General features: G+C 44.2%; 1 protein-coding gene across 1 annotated transcript in view; it reads left to right on the top strand.

Moving 5' to 3' along the window:
- The window catches only part of xkr4 (XK related 4), a 456,237-nt gene that overhangs the window by 321,201 nt on the left and 114,434 nt on the right, over window positions 1-20,602 (top strand). The window contains exon 2 of the mRNA XM_072467751.1: window positions 13,162-13,361. Coding sequence (XP_072323852.1) covers window positions 13,162-13,361 — 200 coding nt within the window. The remainder of the gene's footprint in view (window positions 1-13,161; window positions 13,362-20,602) is intronic.

The following is a 20,602-nucleotide window of genomic DNA, read 5'->3' as shown; positions in this document are numbered from 1 at the left end:
GCCATTCAGCACAATGAGTCTGCAGCTGCCTTTGGAAAGAGCGCCCGACCCAAGCCCACACCTCCAGCCTATCCCCATAACCCAGGAACCCCAACTAATCTTTTTGGACACAAAGGGCAATTTAGCATAACCAAGCCACCTAACCTGTATATCTTTTGCTAAATTGTGCTTTAGTGCCCAAAAGATGTGTAGGTTAGGTGGATTAGCCATGATCAATGTTCAGGGATATGGGGGGGGGGGGGGGGGGGGGGGGGGGGCTCGGTAAAGTGTTCCTTCAGGGCTTTGGTGCACAGCCGAAATGGCCTACTTTTGCACTGTAGGGATTCTGTGGATTATATGGACCTGAAGGCACTCATCATCAAATCCAGGCAGTGACAGAAGGAGGTCATTCGGCCATTGTGTCTGCACCGATCCTCCGAAAGAGCATCGTACCTACTTACACTCCCCCGTCCTATCCCGGTAATTCCACATAACCTTTTGACACTAAGGGCCAATTTATCTTGGTCGATCACCTAACAAGCACATCTTTGGACTGTGGGAGGAAACCGGAGCACCCGGCGAAAACCCACGTGGACACGGTGAGAACATGCAGACTCCACACAGACAATGACCCAAGCCGGGAATCGAAGCTGTGACCCTGGAGCTGTGAAGCAACAGTACTATCGTGCCGCCTTAAGGAGCAACTTAGAGGAGGAAAGCAAGGTTGAAAGTCAAAAAGGTTTAGGGAAGGAATTTCAGAGCTCAGATCTAGGCAGCTGAAGACATGGCTGCCTATGGAGCAGTGATTAAAATCGGAGATTCTGAAGAAACCAGAATTGGCAGAGCTCTGCTGCGGGATTCTCCACCGACAGGATTCTCCATTGCGCTGGAGGATACCCATGCCCGCGGGTTTCCCGGCGGCTGTCCAGGCACTGGAAAATTGCGATTTGACATGAAATTGGCACTCGCCACAATTTTGCTGTCAAAAACGATTCTCTGCCCAACCGTGTTTCCCGATTCCGACATCAGCCGATGGAAAATCCCTCCAATGGCTTATGTCTTCCCAATAGTCAGAATAGCACCTTCTACTAAAGTTGAGTCACAGGGCATTATCCATTGGCCATGCTGCGCCCAAAAGCAGGTCGCCGTGGCGCAGCGTGGCCGATAAAAGCAGTGAGACCCTACTCTCAGGATCTACCTGGCTCACAATGCCTTGCATGATCCAACGTGATCCAACGAGACATTGCGATGTAAATCTCACCCATTGTGGGCGGGATCATTTTTTGGCAGATTCCTGAGGTACCTGAGGCTTTGAGATTCATCCCCTTTGCCACGTAGACCGTAGGTGAATGCCATTTGGTACTGGTTTCCACAAACCGGACGGAACTGCACTCCTGCGGGTCTCCCAGGGGATCGGAAACCCCAAGCTGCATGCCGTTTGGGAAGCATGGTGCCTGGTGCTGCTGTTTCCATCTGGCATGATCGGTGCCAGGTTGGCACTGCCAAGGTGCCAAGCTGGCATTTTCTGCGCGCACATGATTGGGCTGGGGATGCCGTGTGGGGTATTTGGGGGGGGGCGTGCTGTGGGGATGCCGGGACCCTCCCATAGTACATTTGAGCTGAGGGAGGGTTGGGGGTTGCTTCGGGGGCCTTGGCGATTGGGATGCCATTTAAAAATGGCGTCCCGAACACATGCTATACTGGGGAGTTCAAGCGAATGGGACTTTGTACGACCTCGGCCGCGTGTTCTCCGCAGAAGCCCCTTATACAATGCGAATCACGTTGTATAGCCATGCATTCTAAATGCTTCTTAAATGTGCGAGGGTTCCTGCCTCTACCACCATTCCAGATTCACACCATCCTTTGGGTGCAATTTCTGTTCCTCAAATATCCTCTAAATCTCCTGCTCCTTAAGGTAAGGGGAAAAGTTTCTTCCCTTTTTATCCTATCCATACCCCTCATGATTTTGTACACCTCAATGAGGTCCTCTTTCAGCCTTCTCTGCTCTTAGGAAAACAACCCAGCCTCTCTTCATAGTTGCAGTGCACCAGCCCAGGAAGCATCCTGGTGAATCTCCTCTGCACCCTTCCTACTGCAAATACATGCTTCCTCAATAGTGTGGTGGCCAGAACTGCACACAGTACTCTAGCTGTGGCCTCACAAGCATTTTATACAGTTTCATCAAAAAATCCCTGTGATTATATTATATGCTTCAGCTGATAAAGGCAAGGATCCCACATTCCTTCTTAACCTGCCCATATCTACCTGTCTTGCTGCCTTCAGGGATCTTTGGACATCCACCCCAAGGTTCCACTGGCCTTCTGTACTTCCTAGACTCCACCCGTTCATTGTGTATTCCCTTGCCTTGTTAGCCTTCCCAAAGTGCATCACCTCACACTTTTCAGGGTTAAATTCCGTTTGCCACTGTTCTGCCCTTCTGACCAGCCTGTCGTGTAAGGCTTTCCTCCTCACTATTACCATCCTTTCTGAGCATAGTTAACATTGTTCAATGTGGAATTGTGAAAATTAGTGTACATTATAATTGCTAAAACCTATCTGGTTGAGAATGCCTGCCCCCAAGCTATATCACATAGGCATGAATGTTATACATTATCATATCTGCCGCACATGTTCACGCAACTGGGAACACATATTAGGGATTTAGGTGCTGAGATTAGCACGGAATCTCTTCAGAACCAGGCATTAGAAGTGGACATACCTGCAATGCACCAGATGGCTGCTATTTTCCTTTGTTCAGATTGCTACAGTTACTTGGAAGTGGATTAATGAATAAAAAGCCAGGCAAAAGCATTTTAAACACATTTTAGACTTTTTATACCAATCAGCATTTGAATCAGACCACAGCTGAAATCCTAAAAATGTTTATTTAGACTTGGAAGACTTCCTGCATCTAGAGACGCACAAGGCAAACAAAGTACACACTTTTGTCTGTTTTATATAGTTTGATTTTCTTGGACCAGGTTACTATCCTGAAGCTATAGTTTGAGGAAAGCTATTAATCTGATAAAGCAGTGGATTACCAGGTGTTAAATGCGCAATTACTTGTGATATACGTGTTAAAGATCTAACAAAGTGTGTCACAGTGGGAGGACCAGGGTTCATGCCCGTGGGCTATCCTTAAACTAATTACAGTCAAAGATGTTAGCTCATTTTATTATTTAATTTTTAATTACCTCCCTCATTCCTTTCCTACTGAAAGCCATAATCATATATAAAAAAAATACTTCTATTTGTATAGTACCTTACCAGAATCGAAACATTTCAAAACATTTTGCAGAATGAGTAATTTTTGAGTGCAGTAATTGCTTTAGCAGGAGCTGGAGTACAACCCCTGAGCCATTCAAAGTCCCGCAGCACCACGCACAATGTCTCCATTTCTGATGTGGAGATGCCAGGGTTGGACTGGGGTGAGCACAGTAAGAAGTCTTACAACGTCCAACAGGTTTGTTTCAAATCACTAGCTTTTGGAGCGCTGCTCCTTCCTCAGGTGAATGAAGAGGTGGGTTCCAGAAACATATATGTAGACAGATTCAAAGATGCCAGACAATGCTTGGAATACGAGCATTAGCAGGTGATTCAATCTTTACAGATCCAGAGATGGGGTAACCCCAGGTTAACGAGGTGTGAATTGTGTCAAGCCAAGACAGTTGGTAGGATTTTGCAGGCCAGATGGTGGGGGATGAATGTAATGCGACATGAATCCCAGGTCCCGGTTGAGGCCGCACTCATGTGTGCGGAACTTGGCTCTAAGTTTCTGCTCGGCGATTCTGCGTTGTCGGGCGTCCTGAAGGCCGCCTTGGAATTCCAAGCATTGGAGTTCCAAGCATTGGAGTTCCAAGACGGCCTTCAGGACGCCCGACAACGCAGAATCGCCGAGCAGAAACTTATAGCCCCGTTCCGCACACATGAGTTGTTTTTGAAAACTCACCACTATTCTTAGATGTCCCCCTATACCAAAAAGGGCCGACATTCTAAATGGTAATCAGGGATTTTCACTCCCCGACTCCGATGCAAGCTTCAGTGGGTGCTATTCAGGTCAAACTATATTTTCAAGTTATCCCCCGGTATAACCCATACCTTCACCGAAGATTTAATCTACTTACCACTTAGTAGCATCGATCCTGGGTCCCTTTACAGGAAGGTAAAAAGATCTTGCTTCTGGATCCTTCTGGTTGGTTGAAGGGACCTTCAGGCCCAACTTGACAATCAATCTTCTTTAAAGTCTGGTCTTCTTTAGATGTATCAGCTATTTTAGCTCGGCTGCTCTGCCCTGTCCATTTTCAATGGCCGAGCTGATTGTAATCTGAGTCTAGCTGCATGTTCCTTCTCTGCTTCTCTCTCTCTCCCTCTGAGCTCTGGTTCTGGATCTGGATCTCAGTGTTCCTGCCCTGGTTTCGAGGTTTATATTTGCTTTCTAACAATTAAGTTTTTTGATGTTATTATAAAGTAACTCTTATTTTCTTTGATTGTAAAAAGGAGCTTTTGATCTAACCCTTTTAATCCAACTAAGTATACATTTTGACATGACTTCATCTCATAGATCTGATTACATTGTTTCCTTTGTGGTGTTCAAAATGCTTTGGTTTCAAGAGGTGTTACTTTTAATTCCTGTAATTTCTATAGTTTTATTTTCCAATTGTGTCCTTAGCTCAATTTTGACTTTGATTTTGGCTTTGAATTATGTTTCTCGTAGACTGATAAACCTGGTATTAGCAAATTTTCACACCTAGAATTATCACCAAATTCAACTGAACCTCATTGATTATTTTCCAGATCCTTACAAAGATAGTTACTTTCAATGAAGGTGTGAGCCATTGTTTTTGGCTTCATTCAAAATCCTGTTTGTCTTGTTTGCTAAGCCTGCTTGACCAAGGATATCTGCATTTTACAATCCTTCCCTGGCAGCTGCTGTTAACCCTTTGTGGGATCTTTCCCTACATTCTCTCATGTTTCTCTCAGACCAGATATTGCTAGACTTCCATGTTTCAAATGGCACATTTTTCCATATTATCAATTACACCCCATCTTGACATTTGATACATAACTATATCATTTGGTCAATTATCCCCCCATCTAATTGTACTGACTAACATTTATCCCCGATCTTTCTCATTTGTATGTACATGTTTTGTGATTTTAAATTGTGCACCAAAATCAATTCGTAAATGTATCAATATCACAGACCAGTGTTTTTTTTTGTTCTTTCCTCAAGTCCAATTACCGTGAACCATAGCCGCAGTTGCTCAGAAAGATAACACAATAGCTATATCCGTGTTCCACTACCTCCAAAGCATTTTACTTCCTCGGGGTAGTAGCACCATAGAAGCTTCCTCATGTCCCTTAGAAACAGCACACAACTCAGTCCATCAGTAACCAAAAAGGTCTTTTGTCCATCACTGGCTGTTAAGTGTCCCCTTTTTCCGTCATCCAAATTGCTTTCCGTTTCTCATTGGAATGGTAAATTATGATATCATGTATCACCCCTTGCTTCATTAATTTAAAGGTTCAATTGATCCTGCTTCTATCCCTGACTTCTCCCACATTAATGTCTAATATTGTCCTGAACCATGTATGTCTGCCAACCCCTGGTGTACATGAGAGAATTTCTTTCTGACGAACCTCCTTCAAATCTCTTTCATCTGTTATCATTTCCCTTACAACATTTGCAATACAATATGCCGACAGTATTCACAAAACCATATCGAACTATCATTTTTTCCAAATAAAATCTCCCTATTGTTAAATACACAGTTAAAAAAAAATTAAGTCTCATCTTAACACATTACTCATCGCCTAACCACACAAATAGACCGTGTGTTACAACTTTACATATTTGCAACTGTTATCACAATTTCAATACTAAAAATAAAGTATAATATTGACACATCCCTTCGTGGCTTTGGGACCAATAGTCATTACATACTAAATATGGCGTGTAAACAACATCAATATTATTTGTGATGTTCTATTTAGTTAAATCAAGAAAACACACTAAACTACCACTATACCCCCTCTATTAAAACATTCACACAGTTTAGAAATGCTGATCAAGGTCCTTGAACGGCACACATATCCCCATTATCATACATAACAGTCCCTACCAATTTACATGATATTTCTTCTTTAATAACTATTAAAGCTCTTCAATGCAATATTGTTTGCTGCATTGGTAACAATTTTCCCGCCGTGGCATCAAGCTACAAAAATTCTTAAACTTTTATCATTTATCATATTGGGGTTCCTCGTCAGTCGCTGCTATCTGCCGAGACCCTTAATTACTCCACTGCGTAGTACCTACCCCATGGAGACCGCAGACCATCCATCAGCTGATGCCCAATTAGAGATGTCTGACCGGAGGTTTCATTGCTCAGTAATAATTTGATATTTTGATTTGTTTCTAACCCGTAAAGTTTTCCTACGGGCTCTTGTCATTTAATTCCCTCAAATATGTAGCCAATTGTATCATTGTTTCCCCCCAATCCTGTCTAAAACATTCTTTTCTCGAGTGTAGTTCTCTTCCTTCTTGTGAACTGGTTTGTCTGTTATTTATTTTTTCCATCTGAAAAATCAAATGAACAGGTCAAGGGTGGAGAGGGCCCTATTCTTTAATTTGTACTTTCTATCTTCGTTTGACTTCCCCAGAAGTGCCCTCTCCAGGACTTCCGGAATTCTTTTGCCACCATTTCTTTCTTTTTTCTTTTTGAACTGGTTTATTTTCCTTATCCTTGATATACATCATACAATTAAAGCCTGTTAAGCCTCCTCCTTCTGTCATTGCCACCCCTGAGTGAGATTAGAAGAATCTCAAACTCCTCCTCTTTTGCTCACTCTGATCCAATCATTGAAACCTTACCCTGATACATTCCTGATATTGCTACTGCATTTACTTTAATTACTTTATTTTGATTACGATAGGATTTTTATGAAGGTAAGTTCCAAACATGACATTTTAACTTCACCATCTGTCCAATCAATGCTGCTAACGGGTTTTAATTCACTGTCTTCCCACCAATTGGTCATGTATTTTAACTGTGATACAATTTCTTTTGCTCCAGACACCATGCTTCTCTAAGTCAACTGTATGTTTACCCAAATTCTAAACAACCTTATCTTTACATTTTACAGCTTCACTGATTATTTTCCCTGCAGTCTTAGTTGGTTACTTCACCTTCCTCTGTGTTATCAATTGTTTTAATATCTTAATTTTACTACCTGCATTTATTTTTATCAAATCTTTTCCTGCCATCAGATTCTCATTTCCTTATACTGCTAGTAATTCTCTTAATCTAACTTTTGATCCAATATCTTTATTCTCCAAAGCTCCTTCTTCCATGTATTTTTTCTAAACATCGTTATTTTTGCTAGTGTATCTTGTGATCATCGGGCACTAGGACCCTGCGGAGCTATGCAGTGTCAATTTCAATGCTCAGTTTCAAAGCCTGCTAGCAGCTGACTGCTGCCCAGCACAAACTCTGTATCCGTTTATTCAAAGACTAATTTAGTTCTGAAAATGCGATTTACTACATAATACTGATCACATTTCTACCTGCCATTTATAACTTCCAATTGATGTGAAACTCGGTTTTACAAAATATAACATTTTTTTAAAATACAGACACCAAAGGAAATTCACAATTCCTTATTAGACATACACACATTCATTCATCCATTCAGATCTTGGATCTCTACTTTGTAGGGTTTCACAAATCCTTATTAAACACACACTCATTTATCCACTGAGATCTTGGACCTCTATTCAGTGGGGTTTTAGTTATTTTAACAAAAATTGAGACCCCTCCGTGCTGATAAAGTTTCACTTATGCAGGAGTTTTTTGCCTCTGTTAATTTCTTCCACTCTTGTTTCATTTCTTCAACTCTCTTGACCGTGTTTCAGAGCAAGAGGATTATTCTAATTGCCATTTTTCGGAATTCTAAGTTCTGTTCCTGGTTGTCCCTTTCAGTTGCAATCTGAAATTAAGGATAAGTACCCTTTCTGGGCCCTATCCAAGGCTGACTAAGGCACTATCTTCCTGTTTTAGTTAAGGGTCGATTGGTTATTGGTCTCTAAAGATTCTAGGCGTCCCCCATTTCTCTAGGCTTTAACCTCACAATCTGCCTTACTCTAAGGATGATTTATTTTTTGGCCTCATTTTACCAGTAATGGATGCAAGATTTTTAGTGCTGTCACCAAGATGTCTTGCAGACATTGTCTCAGGGTCAGCATCTTCTAGTCTGCTGATTTTACACACCCAACCTGAGCTTCAGTCCCCTCGATCCACAGAATATCCTTACAAAAGTCAATCACACATGACTTTCCAGACTAAACACGGCAGGTAAAGTCTGACTCACACATAGACCAGAAACTTCTAATATTCTAGCCTTTGTGCCGGTTAGAAACTTCTCATATTCCAACCGTTTCTTGGGAACTAGAAACTTCTAATATTCTAGCCCCCACTCTAGCCCCCATTCTGCTCAACTAGAAACTTCTAATATTCTAGCCTCGCGTTACCTAGAAACTTCTAATATTCTAGGTCCCTATTCGGGCGCCATGTTTTTGAAAACTCACCACTATTCTTAGATGTCCCCCTATACCAAAAAGGGCCGACATTCTAAATGGTGATCAGGGATTCTCACTCCCCGACTCCGATGCAAGCTTCAGTGGGTGCTATTCAGGTCAAACTATATTTTCAAGTTATCCCCCGGTATAACCCATACCTTCACCGAAGATTTCATCTACTTACCACTTAGTAGCATCGATCCTGGGTCCCGCATTGCTAAGTAAGTAAAGTAGACTTTGGAATAACCACTGTTTCAGGTTAAAACTTTTAAGTTATTTTATTATTATATATTTTTTCTCTTTTTAAACGATGCACTGTCTTTACAGGAAGGTAAAAAGATCTTGCTTCTGGATCCTTCTGGTTGGTTGAAGGGACCTTCAGGCCCAACTTGACAATCAATCTTCTTTAAAGTCTGGTCTTCTTTAGATGTATCAGCTATTTTAGCTCGGCTGCTCTGCCCTGTCCATTTCCCATGGCCGAGCTGATTGTAATCTGAGTCTAGCTGCATGTTCCTTCTCTGCTTCTCTCTCTCTCCCTCTGAGCTCTGGTTCTGGATCTGGATCTCAGTGTTCCTGCCCTGGTTTCGAGGTTTATATTTGCTTTCTAACAATTACGTTTTTTTATGTTATTGTAAAGTAACTCTTAGTTTCTTTTGATTGTAAAAAGGAGCTTTTGATCTAACCCTTTTAATCCAACTAAGTATACATTTTGACATGACTTCATCTCATAGATCTGATTACATTGTTTCCTTTGTGATGTTCAAAATGCTTTGGTTTCAAGAGGTGTTACTTTTAATTCCTGTAATTTCTATAGTTTTATTTTCCAATTGTGTCCTTAGCTCAATTTTGACTTTGATTTTGGCTTTGAATTATGTTTCTCGTAGACTGATAAACCTGGTATTAGCAAATTTTCACACCTAGAATTATCACCAAATTCAACTGAACCTCATCGATTATTTTCCAGATCCTTACAAAGATTGTTACTTTCAATGAAGGTGTGAGCCATTGTTTTTGGCTTCATTCAAAATCCTGTTTGTCTTGTTTGCTAAGCCTGCTTGACCAAGGATATCTGCATTTTACAATCCTTCCCTGGCAGCTGCTGTTAACCCTTGATGGGATATTTCCCTACATTCTCTCATGTTTCTCTCAGACCAGATAGTGCCAGACTTCCATGTTTCAAATGACACATTTTTCCATATTATCAATTACAGAGTGCAGCCTCAACCGGGACCTGGGATTCATGTCGCATTACATTCATCCCCCACCATCTGGCCTGTGAAATCCTACCAACTGTCCTGGCTTGACACAATTCACACCTCTTTAACCTGGGGTTACCCCATCTCTGGATCTGTAAAGATTTAATCACTTGCTAATGCTTGTACTCCGAGCATTGTCTGGCATCTTTGAATCTGTCTATATATATGTTTCTGGAACCCACCTCTTCATTCACCTGAGGAAGGAGCAGCGCTCCAAAAGCTAGTGACATCTAAACAAACCTGTTGGACTTTAACCTGGTGTTGTAAGACTTCTTACTGTGCCCATTTCTGATGTGTGTGCTTAGATAGTCAGCAGGCTGTTTGTTGCTAAGGATCTCACAATGAACCTAGTTTTGTGCAGTTGTGCCTATTTTCCAACACGGAAAAATTGGTGAACTGAGGAAAAGATTCTCGACATGTTTGGTATGTGTTCCTGAAAATAGACCATTGAACCACTGGCATGCTCTTCATGTATTTTCAATTACTTAAGACTTTCCAAAGATAGTGCCGTTCCCCTTCGACCGACGCCGGAATTGAGAAATGCAATTAGGCAGAGAATCGGTTCTGACGCTGAAATCATGGCGGGTGCGGCACCTCGACAGCGGCATCAATGCGCTCAGAATGCAAGTTCAGTAAACGCCATTGGCATAGCATTAGCGGGCCTGACCCGGTATTCTCCAGGGTCTCTGTGATTCTCGGCCTTGGCCTTCAGTGTACCGAATTGCTGACGGCAAAGTTCACTTGTGCTTTTAAAAATTGGGAAAGAAGTGCCTTGGCTGCTGAAGGAGAGAAAGGGGGTACAGAAATTGTCCAACATCGCCATAATGTGCTGGCAGTCGTGCCGCTGGCCGGGGGGCTTTTGCCAGAGCTGGAGGGAGTAGCGGGGGGATGGCCAGGAGGTGGGCTGTGGTATCGGAGTGGACAGGCATGAACACCATTGCCGCAGCCTGCAAGGCAGCCATGCAGCTGCGCACGCCGCTGACTGCCCACAGTGAACTTAGGACCATAGCCATACCTGCCCTCTGGCCCCAGCCGACCTATCAGCCCTATGGGCATGCTCCAGCGCAACCAGTGCCACCATGTTGGCTGGGATGGTATGTTTGTGGGGAGTGAAGTGTGTATATGTGGCTGCAGGTTGAGAGCGTGCTGAGTGTCAATTGCGAGCCCTGCGAATCCGGCACCATATCTCATTGGAATCTATTGTATTCCACATGGCGCCAGTGCTAATCCTTTAACAGTCGTTGAATTAGTCCAGGTGTGGCCTCAGTTTTGCTGTCGTGGAAAACTTGCCCCGGCTCAACACTTAATCTCAGGAACAGAGAATCCAGCCGAGTACCTATGATAAATTGGAAAATGATAAGGATGGAGCATTATAGCATTATCACCATATTATGTACAAATTATGAACCGCAGAGAAAAAGTACTGAGCAAGCTATTGGGTTAAAAGCAGACCAGTCCCCAAGGCACAATGGCCTACATCCGAAGGTCTTAAAGGGTGCATGGCAACAACTCATCAAAGGGATTGACACGGTAGACATAGAGCAAATATTTCCCCTTGTTGGACATTCTAGAACGAAAGGCGAAGGGGTGGAAAATTTAAAGCAGAAATGAGGAGGAATTATTTCACTCAAAGGGTCATGAATCTGTGGAATTCTCTACCCCAGCATGCAGTGGAACACAAAACAAATTAAGGAGGAAATGGGTAGGTTTGTAATTGTTAGCAAGATTAAAAGCTATAGGGAATGGGCAGGAAGGTGGGGATAAGCTAAGATGAAATCAGCCATGATCGTATTGAATGGTGGAATGGGCTTGAGGGGCTGAATTTGCTACCCTTGCACCTTGTTTGTATGTGATGCAACAGTGTTATGTTAGCCTGTCTCTATCAGGCCAAAAGGTCTGATAACGAGAAATAGCTAGCTCATTGACTCTGTGCCCCAGCACAGCGCCAGAATCCCTGTTCTTCCTTCCCCAATCAATCAATTAATAAAGCAACCATACCACTTGGAGTAAAAGGGAGGTTTCACATCCAAGTCAAGGCTCTCCCCTGCACCAACATTCTTCAACCCATCCTGCTTCCCTTGTTCCGCTTCTTGATTGGCATAATAGTACTACCCTCTAAGGGAGATGATGAGGTAACAGGAATGCAGTTTATGGTGCTGAACAACACAAACCTATTCACAGGGAACAGTACTTCAAGATATATCAAAAAGTTACTGACATTTAAATCATTGCTCCTAGTGGGCATGAATAGATTTAGGAGCACAGTGGTTAGCACTTGCTGTCTCAGCGCCAGGGACTCAAGTTCGATGCTGACACTGAGTGACCATCTGTGTGGAGTCTGCACATTCTCTCCATATCTGTGGGTTTCCTCCAGGTGCTCTGGTTTACTCCCACAGTCCAAAAAATGTGCAGGTTAGGTGGATTGGCCATGCTAAATTTTGTCTTTTCGTCCAAAGGTTAGGTGGGGTTATGGGGATAGAATGGGGTATTGGACCTACGTAGGGTGCTCGTTTGAAGGGTCAGTGCAGACTTCATGGGCCGAATGGCCTCTTTCTGCACTGTAGGAATTCTATGATCATCGGAAATGTCCACATGAAAATGTTGCTTCCAGTATCTGACTAATGCCTTTTGGGCTCTTTCTTGGGGCTTCTCGTTGATCCAAGGCGGAATCCCAAATTGCAGGTTCCCAATGACTTGACTTTCTGACCCACCTATTCCCTACAGGTCCTGTCAGTAAAAATTCTGCCCGCAGTGACAAACCCACTCAGCTGTTTCAATTGTTAGTTGCAGCCTGAATATACACCTATTTGAAGTCAGAGAAACCTGTAAGCTTGTGTGAGGGACACAGCAGTAAATAGGCAACACTTTCTTTAGGTTATGCCACTTTCTCCTGCATCTGTGTTAAAGTCTTACCAGTGATATGGACATTATTGACCCTCTGCATCTTCTGCCATGCACACTACACTGTTGTCCTGGATGAAGAATGCCCTGGAATGCAGACAGAGAAACAATTTTCCCACCCACCTCATGCAGCAGCCTTTCCTCTTTGCCAACTATCAAAAAGGCTGTTTAGATGCCGCACTCCAATTCGCTTCTGCATCTGTTTTAGCTACCTTTGGTTTTTGACCAGCAACTTTTGTCCACGACGAAACATTTGAAAAAGCAAAAATAAATTTGAAAGCTATCCAGCTTTTTGCCTCTTTGCCATAAAGCTTTAATCAGCTGCATCCTTTTAAATTTCAGGATCACCCTCCTCCCACCCCACAAAAGCACATATGAAGTTGAATTTTAGATTGTTGGCTAATTTATGCCATAGTGGTTATTAAGTCTCTCTCTCTTTCTCTCAAGGTACTTGCGCACTATATACCTTGGTATTCGAAGCCGCCGGAGTGGGGAGCTTGACCGCTGGCGATTTTACTGGAAGATGGTGTATGAGTATGCAGATGTAAGTATGTTACATCTGCTGGCGACATTTTTGGAAAGTGCTCCACAGCTTGTGCTGCAGCTATGCATCGTAATTCAAAGCCATCGCTTAGAGGCACTCCAAGGTAAGGAATGATCCATTTACAGAAGACCAGTGATTACAACCTGAGTTTTACCATGATTATGGTACCTAGAATTATGTTGCAATTACAAGACAGAAATAGCCCATTTGATCCAATCAGTTCATGATGTTGTTTATCAAGCCCACATGCTCTCACTCTGTTCCAATATCTCTTTATTTCCCTTTCCTGCAACCCATATGTCTAACTCATCCTCAAATGTTGACATGTATCTGGAATTTCCTCAGAACTGATCCCACTCCCAGACGGTCTGCTGGAATCCTAGTTTATATTTATAAATGGGGTTTCCACCACATTCCCAGTGAAGTAATGGGGGCAGAACGTGGTCAACTCCAAAGAAATTTCCTGCCATGATCTCTGTTTCAATCACTAACTCTGTTCATGCATTCCACAGCCTTAGCGTATCAATGGAAGCCTTTCAATCTTACCCTCAAATTTGTTGGAAGGACAATGAAAATAATAAAAGCTGCCCTTCCTGGGAATTTTCCACGTCGATCAACTTCATCAGAAATGTTGTTGTCCTCTTTACAAGCTCCCAATCATGTCTGACAGAGTGTCCATTCCACGTCAAAATAAATATCAGTTCTTCACACTCTAAGTACAGTGTAACCGAGCAAGAACAATTCACTTTTGGCGGGGGAGGGTGATCCAGAGATTTTCAATTTTGTGCAGTGGTTAATCTTCATGCAGAAAGCACCAAAATTGTTTTGGACTTTTAGCAATACTTCCACCTGGTTGAATGAGACTAAGCACCAAAAGTTGTTCATGGCTTTGTTCTACTGCTCTTCCCCTTGCTCTGTCCGTAAACGATCAGTCTCTGCTCTGGAGAGCACCAGCACTTTTGCTGCAAAAGTGAAAATAACGCAAGATGTTGCAGTTTATTCGGAATAACAATATTCTAAGGTGCTAGCTCCAAAATATGTAACCTGGGGGCAGATTTTCTTTGAATAGTAAACTACAATTGTGGTCTTTATGGATTGTGTTGTGGTAATGCACGGGGGAAATCTAAACCCCCATTACCACCTCCAGCACTCTGGCAACTGGGAAATATGGCCAGTGGCTCTTGCTCTTTGTGCTGTTTCTGTATTGTGACTGCAGTGTGCAGCTAGTGATGATGTAATCGCCAGAAAGAAGCTGCGCATCTAAAAATAGCACAGCACCAGCACATTTCATCTTCAAGTGGCAGTGCTCAGCTTTGAAAGCAAATGCTTGGTTTTGATCCAACTCAATCAAAGCAATGCAGTTAGGGTCACTTCAGATTTCTGACCTAGATCTCCAGTTGCATCCACTGTGTGATTGCACATAATTGTTTCCTCAATCCTAAGGGTTTATAAATATTGATGTTAGGGACAAATACTTGGTCCTTTTGCATGAAAAACTGCAAATGAAAGCAGTTTAAATTCAATAGTGAGTCATTTTTAAATCATAAATCACGAACTACAAGTATATGGTTTGAATGAGAATTAGACTGGAACGTGTATTATGATAGCAGATCAAGGTGTAGCTGTTTCTGAAATGACAGAGCTGTCTGTTTCAAAAGCCATCAAACTCATGCTTGACAGCCATTAAGAATGAGAGCAGTTTTGACCCCACCTAGAGATAATTTCCGAACCTTTTATATGGTCCTTTTCGAAAGAGAAACCAGGCAGATGATATATCAGGAACATTAGTATGTAGTTCAGCTGCTTACAACAAAGCACTTGGGGTGGAGTTCACTTTATACGAGAGATGAGTATCCTAAAAGGCAAATCATGGTCCATGTAATCTCCTGGACAAGTTTCAACCAACTCATGAGATTGCGGAGCAATGTTTCTTCCCCTAGCTGGTTGGACTGGGTTTTTATTACATGGTTTTCGGGTGAAGTTGCTGCTCACAAGTGAGTGGAACTGGCTGAGTGGACTAGTTATTTTCCTGCCTGCTATTTTTGCATGTTCATATTAGCTCAGGCCTCTGATTAACTCATAACACTATCATACCCATCCATACATTTCTGTTGAAACCATGGGCCTTGAAATTTCATGTAGTTAGTGCCTTTTTCAATATCACAAAAACTTTGGGTGGGATAGAACCATAGAACTCCTACAGTGCTGAAAGAGGGCATTTGGCCCATCGAGGCTGCCCCAACCCTCTGAAAGAGCACCCGATCCAGGCCCACTGCCCTATCCCATCCCCATAACCCCACCTAACCTGCATATATTTGGTCACTAAGGGGTAATTTAGCATGGTCAATCCACCTGACGTGCACATCTTTGGACTATGGGAGGAAACCGGAGCATCCGGAGGAAACCCACGCAGACACAGGGAGAGAGTGTGAACTCCACACAGTCACCCAAGGCCGGAATTGAACCTAGATCCCTGGTGCTGTGAGGCAGCAGTGCTAACCACTATGCCACCGTGCAGCCCCCCCTAACTTCTGGGATCTTCAGCGACTCATCCTAGCACCGCTGACATTAGCCTAGCGACTGGCATGAGGCTCACCAAGCGTGGAGCATAAGATAATCCTGGCATGTTTGTGTGTGGGCTCCGGGGGTGTCCGTCACTCAAGGGCAATTAGCTCCTGATCAAGAGAACCAACATTGGGAATGGGGTGTGCGCTGATTCCCTTCCCTCCATGACTGACGTTTGCAAGGGTCTCTCCTCGATCTGAGGCCTCTGGTGGGTGTGGTAGCGACAGAGGCCACTGCCTCCCTGGTAATGCTGCTCAGTACAGAAGAGCTGAACCGTCCTCCAACCAGCTTCACAACAAAATCTCTCTCCCGCGGTTTAAGATCACTGGTGAGATCTTGGGAACTGGGGACCATTTCCCATATCTTGGGAACCTCCTCTCACAAAAGGAAGACATGGATGACGACATTTATCATTGCCTCCAATGCGCCAGCTCAGCCTTCGGTTGACTGTCGGAAAGAGTATTTGAGGACAAAATCTCAAACCTGAGGCTAAGATCATAGTTTACTGGACAGCAGTAATCACTGTGTTCCGATATACTTCAGAGACTTGGACAACCTGCAGCAGACACCTCAAAGTACTGGAGCAGTACCATCAGCAGCTCTTTTGCAACATTCTCCAAACCCAGTTGCAAGAAAGGTGGTTCAATAGCTGTGTCCATTAGCAATCTAACATGCTCAACATTAAGGTGCTAATCATTCACTACCAGCTCCAATGACCGGGACATGGAGTTCATATGCCTGACATCAGACTCCCGAAGCAACTGTTCTGCTCCAAACTCATGTTTCTCAAAGAATTGTTAAGGAGGTCAAACATCCCACTGACTCATGGGGATGCTTGCGACCCTTGCGTGTGACCGACCAGAATTTGTTTAGTCGCTAATGGGATGTGGTCATTGCGGGTAAAGTCAGCATTTGTTACCCTCCCTAATTACACTGCAACTAATGGCTAATTAGGTCATTCTGAGGGCAGTTAAGAGTCAAACGGCTGTGAGTCTGGGGTCACATGTAGGTCAGACCTGTAAGAAAAGCAGATCCCCGTCCCTAAAAGGCATTGGAAATGAAGAATGTTTATTCGGGAAGGCACTGAACACATCGAGAGGCTTCTCAGAAGATGCAGAAATAAAATCAAGGCTTGGGAGAGTGTGCAAACAACTCAGTTGCCTGATCCTTCAAGAACCACCTACCCTGTATGTTGCAGAGTCTACACATTACACATTATCAGCATCTCAGAACCTCACACATTGGAGTAGAAATAAGTCTTCTTCAACCCAAGGGACTGTCTAAGAAGGAGTGGTTTGTGCCATTGGAAAGTAAGTATTTGATTAATTGCCTATTTAAGGCCTCAGTTAGTAGCATGGTGGGATAGCCATCCATGAGCCTTCCCGCTCCAGGCTTGATTGGGACAGAGGCGGGATCATCAACTGGCACCCGGTCACATGATTAAATGTCCCCATACCACCAAACTCACATCAGGGGAGGGCATTACATTCTGCCCAAGTTTACCATCTTAAGGCTGTGAACCAACTGAGGGACCTGGGGAGGTTGTGGTTCATGAAACGCTGAAGGTTCCATAAGACCATAAGACATAGGAGTGGAAGTAAGGCCATTCGGCCCATCGAGTCCACTCCACCATTCAATCATGGCTGATTTCAACTCCATTTACCCGCTCTCTCTCCATAGCCCTTAATTCCTTGAGAAATCAAGAATTTATCAACTTCTGTCTTAAAGACACTCAATGTCCCGGCCTCCACCGCCCTCTGTGGCAATGAATTCCACAGACCCACCACTCTCTGGCTGAAGAAATTTCTCCTCATCTCTGTTCTAAAGTGGCTCCCTTTTATTCTAAGGCTGTGCCCCCGGGTCCTAGTCTCCCCTGCTAATGGAAACAACTTCCCTACATCCACCCTATCTAAGCCATTCATTATCTTGTAAGTTTCTATTAGATCTCCCCTCAACCTCCTAAACTTCAATGAATATAATCCCAGGATCCTCAGACGTTCATCGTATGTTAGGCCTACCATTCCTGGGATCATCCGTGTGAATCTCCGCTGGACCCGCTCCCGTGCCAATATGTCCTTCCTGAGGTGTGGGGCCCAAAATTGCTCACAGTATTCTAAATGGGGCCTAACTAATGCTTTATAAAGCTTCAGAAGTACATCCCTGCTTTTATATTCCAAGCCTCTTGAGATGAATGACAACATTGCATTTGCTTTCTTAATTACGGACTCAACCTGCAAGTTTACCTTTAGAGAATCCTGGACTAGGACTCCCAAGTCCCTTTGCACTTCAGCATTATGAATTTTGTCACCGTTTAGAAAATAGTCCATGCCTCTATTCTTTTTTCCAAAGTGCAAGACCTCGCACTTGCCCACGTTGAATTTCATCAGCCATTTCTTGGACCACTCTCCTAAACTGTCTAAATCTTTCTGCAGCCTCCCCACCTCCTCCATACTACCTGCCCCTCCACCTATCTTTGTATCATCGGCAAACTTAGCCAGAATGCCCCCAGTCCCGTCATCTAGATCGTTAATATATAAAGAGAACAGCTGTGGCCCCAACACTGAACCCTGCGGGACACCACTCGTCACCGGTTGCCATTCCGAAAAAGAACCCTTTATCCCAACTCTCTGCCTTCTGCCTGACAGCCAATCGTCAATCCATGTTAGTACCTTGCCTCGAATACCATGGACCCTTATTTTACTCAGCAGTCTCCCGTGAGGCACCTTATCAAAGGCCTTTTGGAAGTCAAGATAGATAACATCCATTGGCTCTCCTTGGTCTAACCTATTTGTTATCTCTTCAAAGAACTCTAACAGGTTTGTCAGGCACGACCTCCCTTACTAAATCCATGCTGACTTGTCCTAATCCGACCCTGCACTTCCAAGAATTTAGAAATCTCATCCTTTACAATGGATTCTAGAATCTTGCCAACAACCGAGGTTAGGCTAATTGGCCTATAATTTTCCATCTTTTTCCTTGTTCCCTTCTTGAACAGGGGGGTTACAACAGCGATTTTCCCTGACTCCAGTGACTTTTGAAAGATCATAACTAACGCCTCCACTATTTCTTCAGCTATCTCCTTTAGAACTCTAGGATGTAGCCCATCTGGGCCCGGGGATTTATCAATGTTTAGACCTCTTAGTTTCTCGAGCACTTTCTCCTTTGTGATGGCTACCAAACTCAACTCTGCCCCCTGACTCTCTGGAATTGTTGGGATATTACTCATGTCTTCTACTGTGAAGACTGACGCAAAGTACTTATTCAGTTCCTCAGCTATTTCCTTGTCTCCCATCACAAAATTACCAGCGTCGTTTTGGAGCGGCCCAATGTCAACTTTTTCCTCCCGTTTGTTTTTAATGTATTTAAAGAAACTTTTACTATCATTCCTAATGTTACTGGCTAGCCTACCTTCAAATTTGATCCTCTCTTTCCTTATTTCTCTCTTTGTTATCCTCTGTTTGATTTTGTAGTCTTCCCAATCTTCTGACTTCCCACTACTCTTTGCCACATTATAGGCTTTCTCTTTTGCTTTGATGCATTCCCTAACTTCCTTTGTCAGCCATGGCTGCCTAATCCCCCCTCTGATAACCTTTCTTTTCTTTGGGATGAACCTCTGTACTGTGTCCTCAATTACTCCCAGAAACTCCTGCCATTGCTGTTCTACTGTCTTTCCCACTAGGCTCTGCTCCCAGTTGATTTTCGTCAGTTCCTCCCTCATGCCCCTGTAGTTACCTTTATTTAACTGTAACACCTTTACATCTGATTCTACCTTCTTTCTTTCAAATTGGAGATTGAATTCAACCATATTATGATCACTGCCTCCTAAGTGCTCCCTTACTTTAAGATCTTTAATCAAGTCTGGCTCATTACATAACACTAAGTCCAGAATGGTTCATAATCTATGCTGCAATATTATAGACAAAGTGAATAATGGATGTATAAAGCAGTATTATAAAAAAAACAAAATTGCAATACTTACCCAGTAAAGACTTGTTTCAGTCACATCTAGAATATTGCCCCTGTGTTTCATTCTGTCACATAATGGAAACCTGGAGAAACTGAAATAGAGGGCGAAATTCTCCCCCAACGGCGCGATGTCCGCCGACTGGCCCCAAAAACGGCGCCAATTAGACGGGCATCGCGCCGGCCCAAAGGTGCGGAATGCTCCGCATCTTTGGGGGCCGAGCCCCAACATTGAGGGGCTAGGCCGGCGTCGGAGGGATTTCCGCCCCGCCAGCTGGCGGAAACGGCGTTTGTTGCCCCGCCAGCTGGCGCGGAAATGCGGCGCATGCGCGGGAGCGTCAGCGGCCGCTGACAGTTTCCCGCACAGGCGCAGTGGGGAGAGTCTCTTCCGCCTCCGCCATGGTGGAGGCTGTGGCGGAGGCGGAAGGGAAAGAGTGCCCCCACGGCACAGGCCCGCCCTCAGATCGGTGGGCCCCGATCGCGGGCCAGGCCACCGTGGGGGCACCCCCCGGGGTCAGATCGCCCCGCGCCCCCCCCAGGACCCCGGAGCCCACCCACGCCGCCTGGTCCCGCCGGTAAATACCAGCTTTGATTTACGCCGGCGGGACAGGCAATTTCTGGGCGGGACTTCGGCCCATACGGGCCGGAGAATTGAGCGGGGCGTCCCGCCAACCGGCGCGGCCCGATTCCCGCCCCCGCCCAATCTCCGGTACCAGAGACTTCGGCGGGGGCGGGATTCACGGCGGCCAACGGCCATTCTCCGACCCGGCGGGGGGTCGGAGAATGACGCCCAGAGCTACCAAAATAATACCAGGG

This window comes from Scyliorhinus torazame, chromosome 11, assembly GCF_047496885.1.
Source record: "Scyliorhinus torazame isolate Kashiwa2021f chromosome 11, sScyTor2.1, whole genome shotgun sequence".
Classification (NCBI taxonomy): domain Eukaryota; kingdom Metazoa; phylum Chordata; class Chondrichthyes; order Carcharhiniformes; family Scyliorhinidae; genus Scyliorhinus; species Scyliorhinus torazame.
Note: the sequence above shows the minus strand (reverse complement) of the source record. Positions and strands in the feature narration are given on the sequence as shown.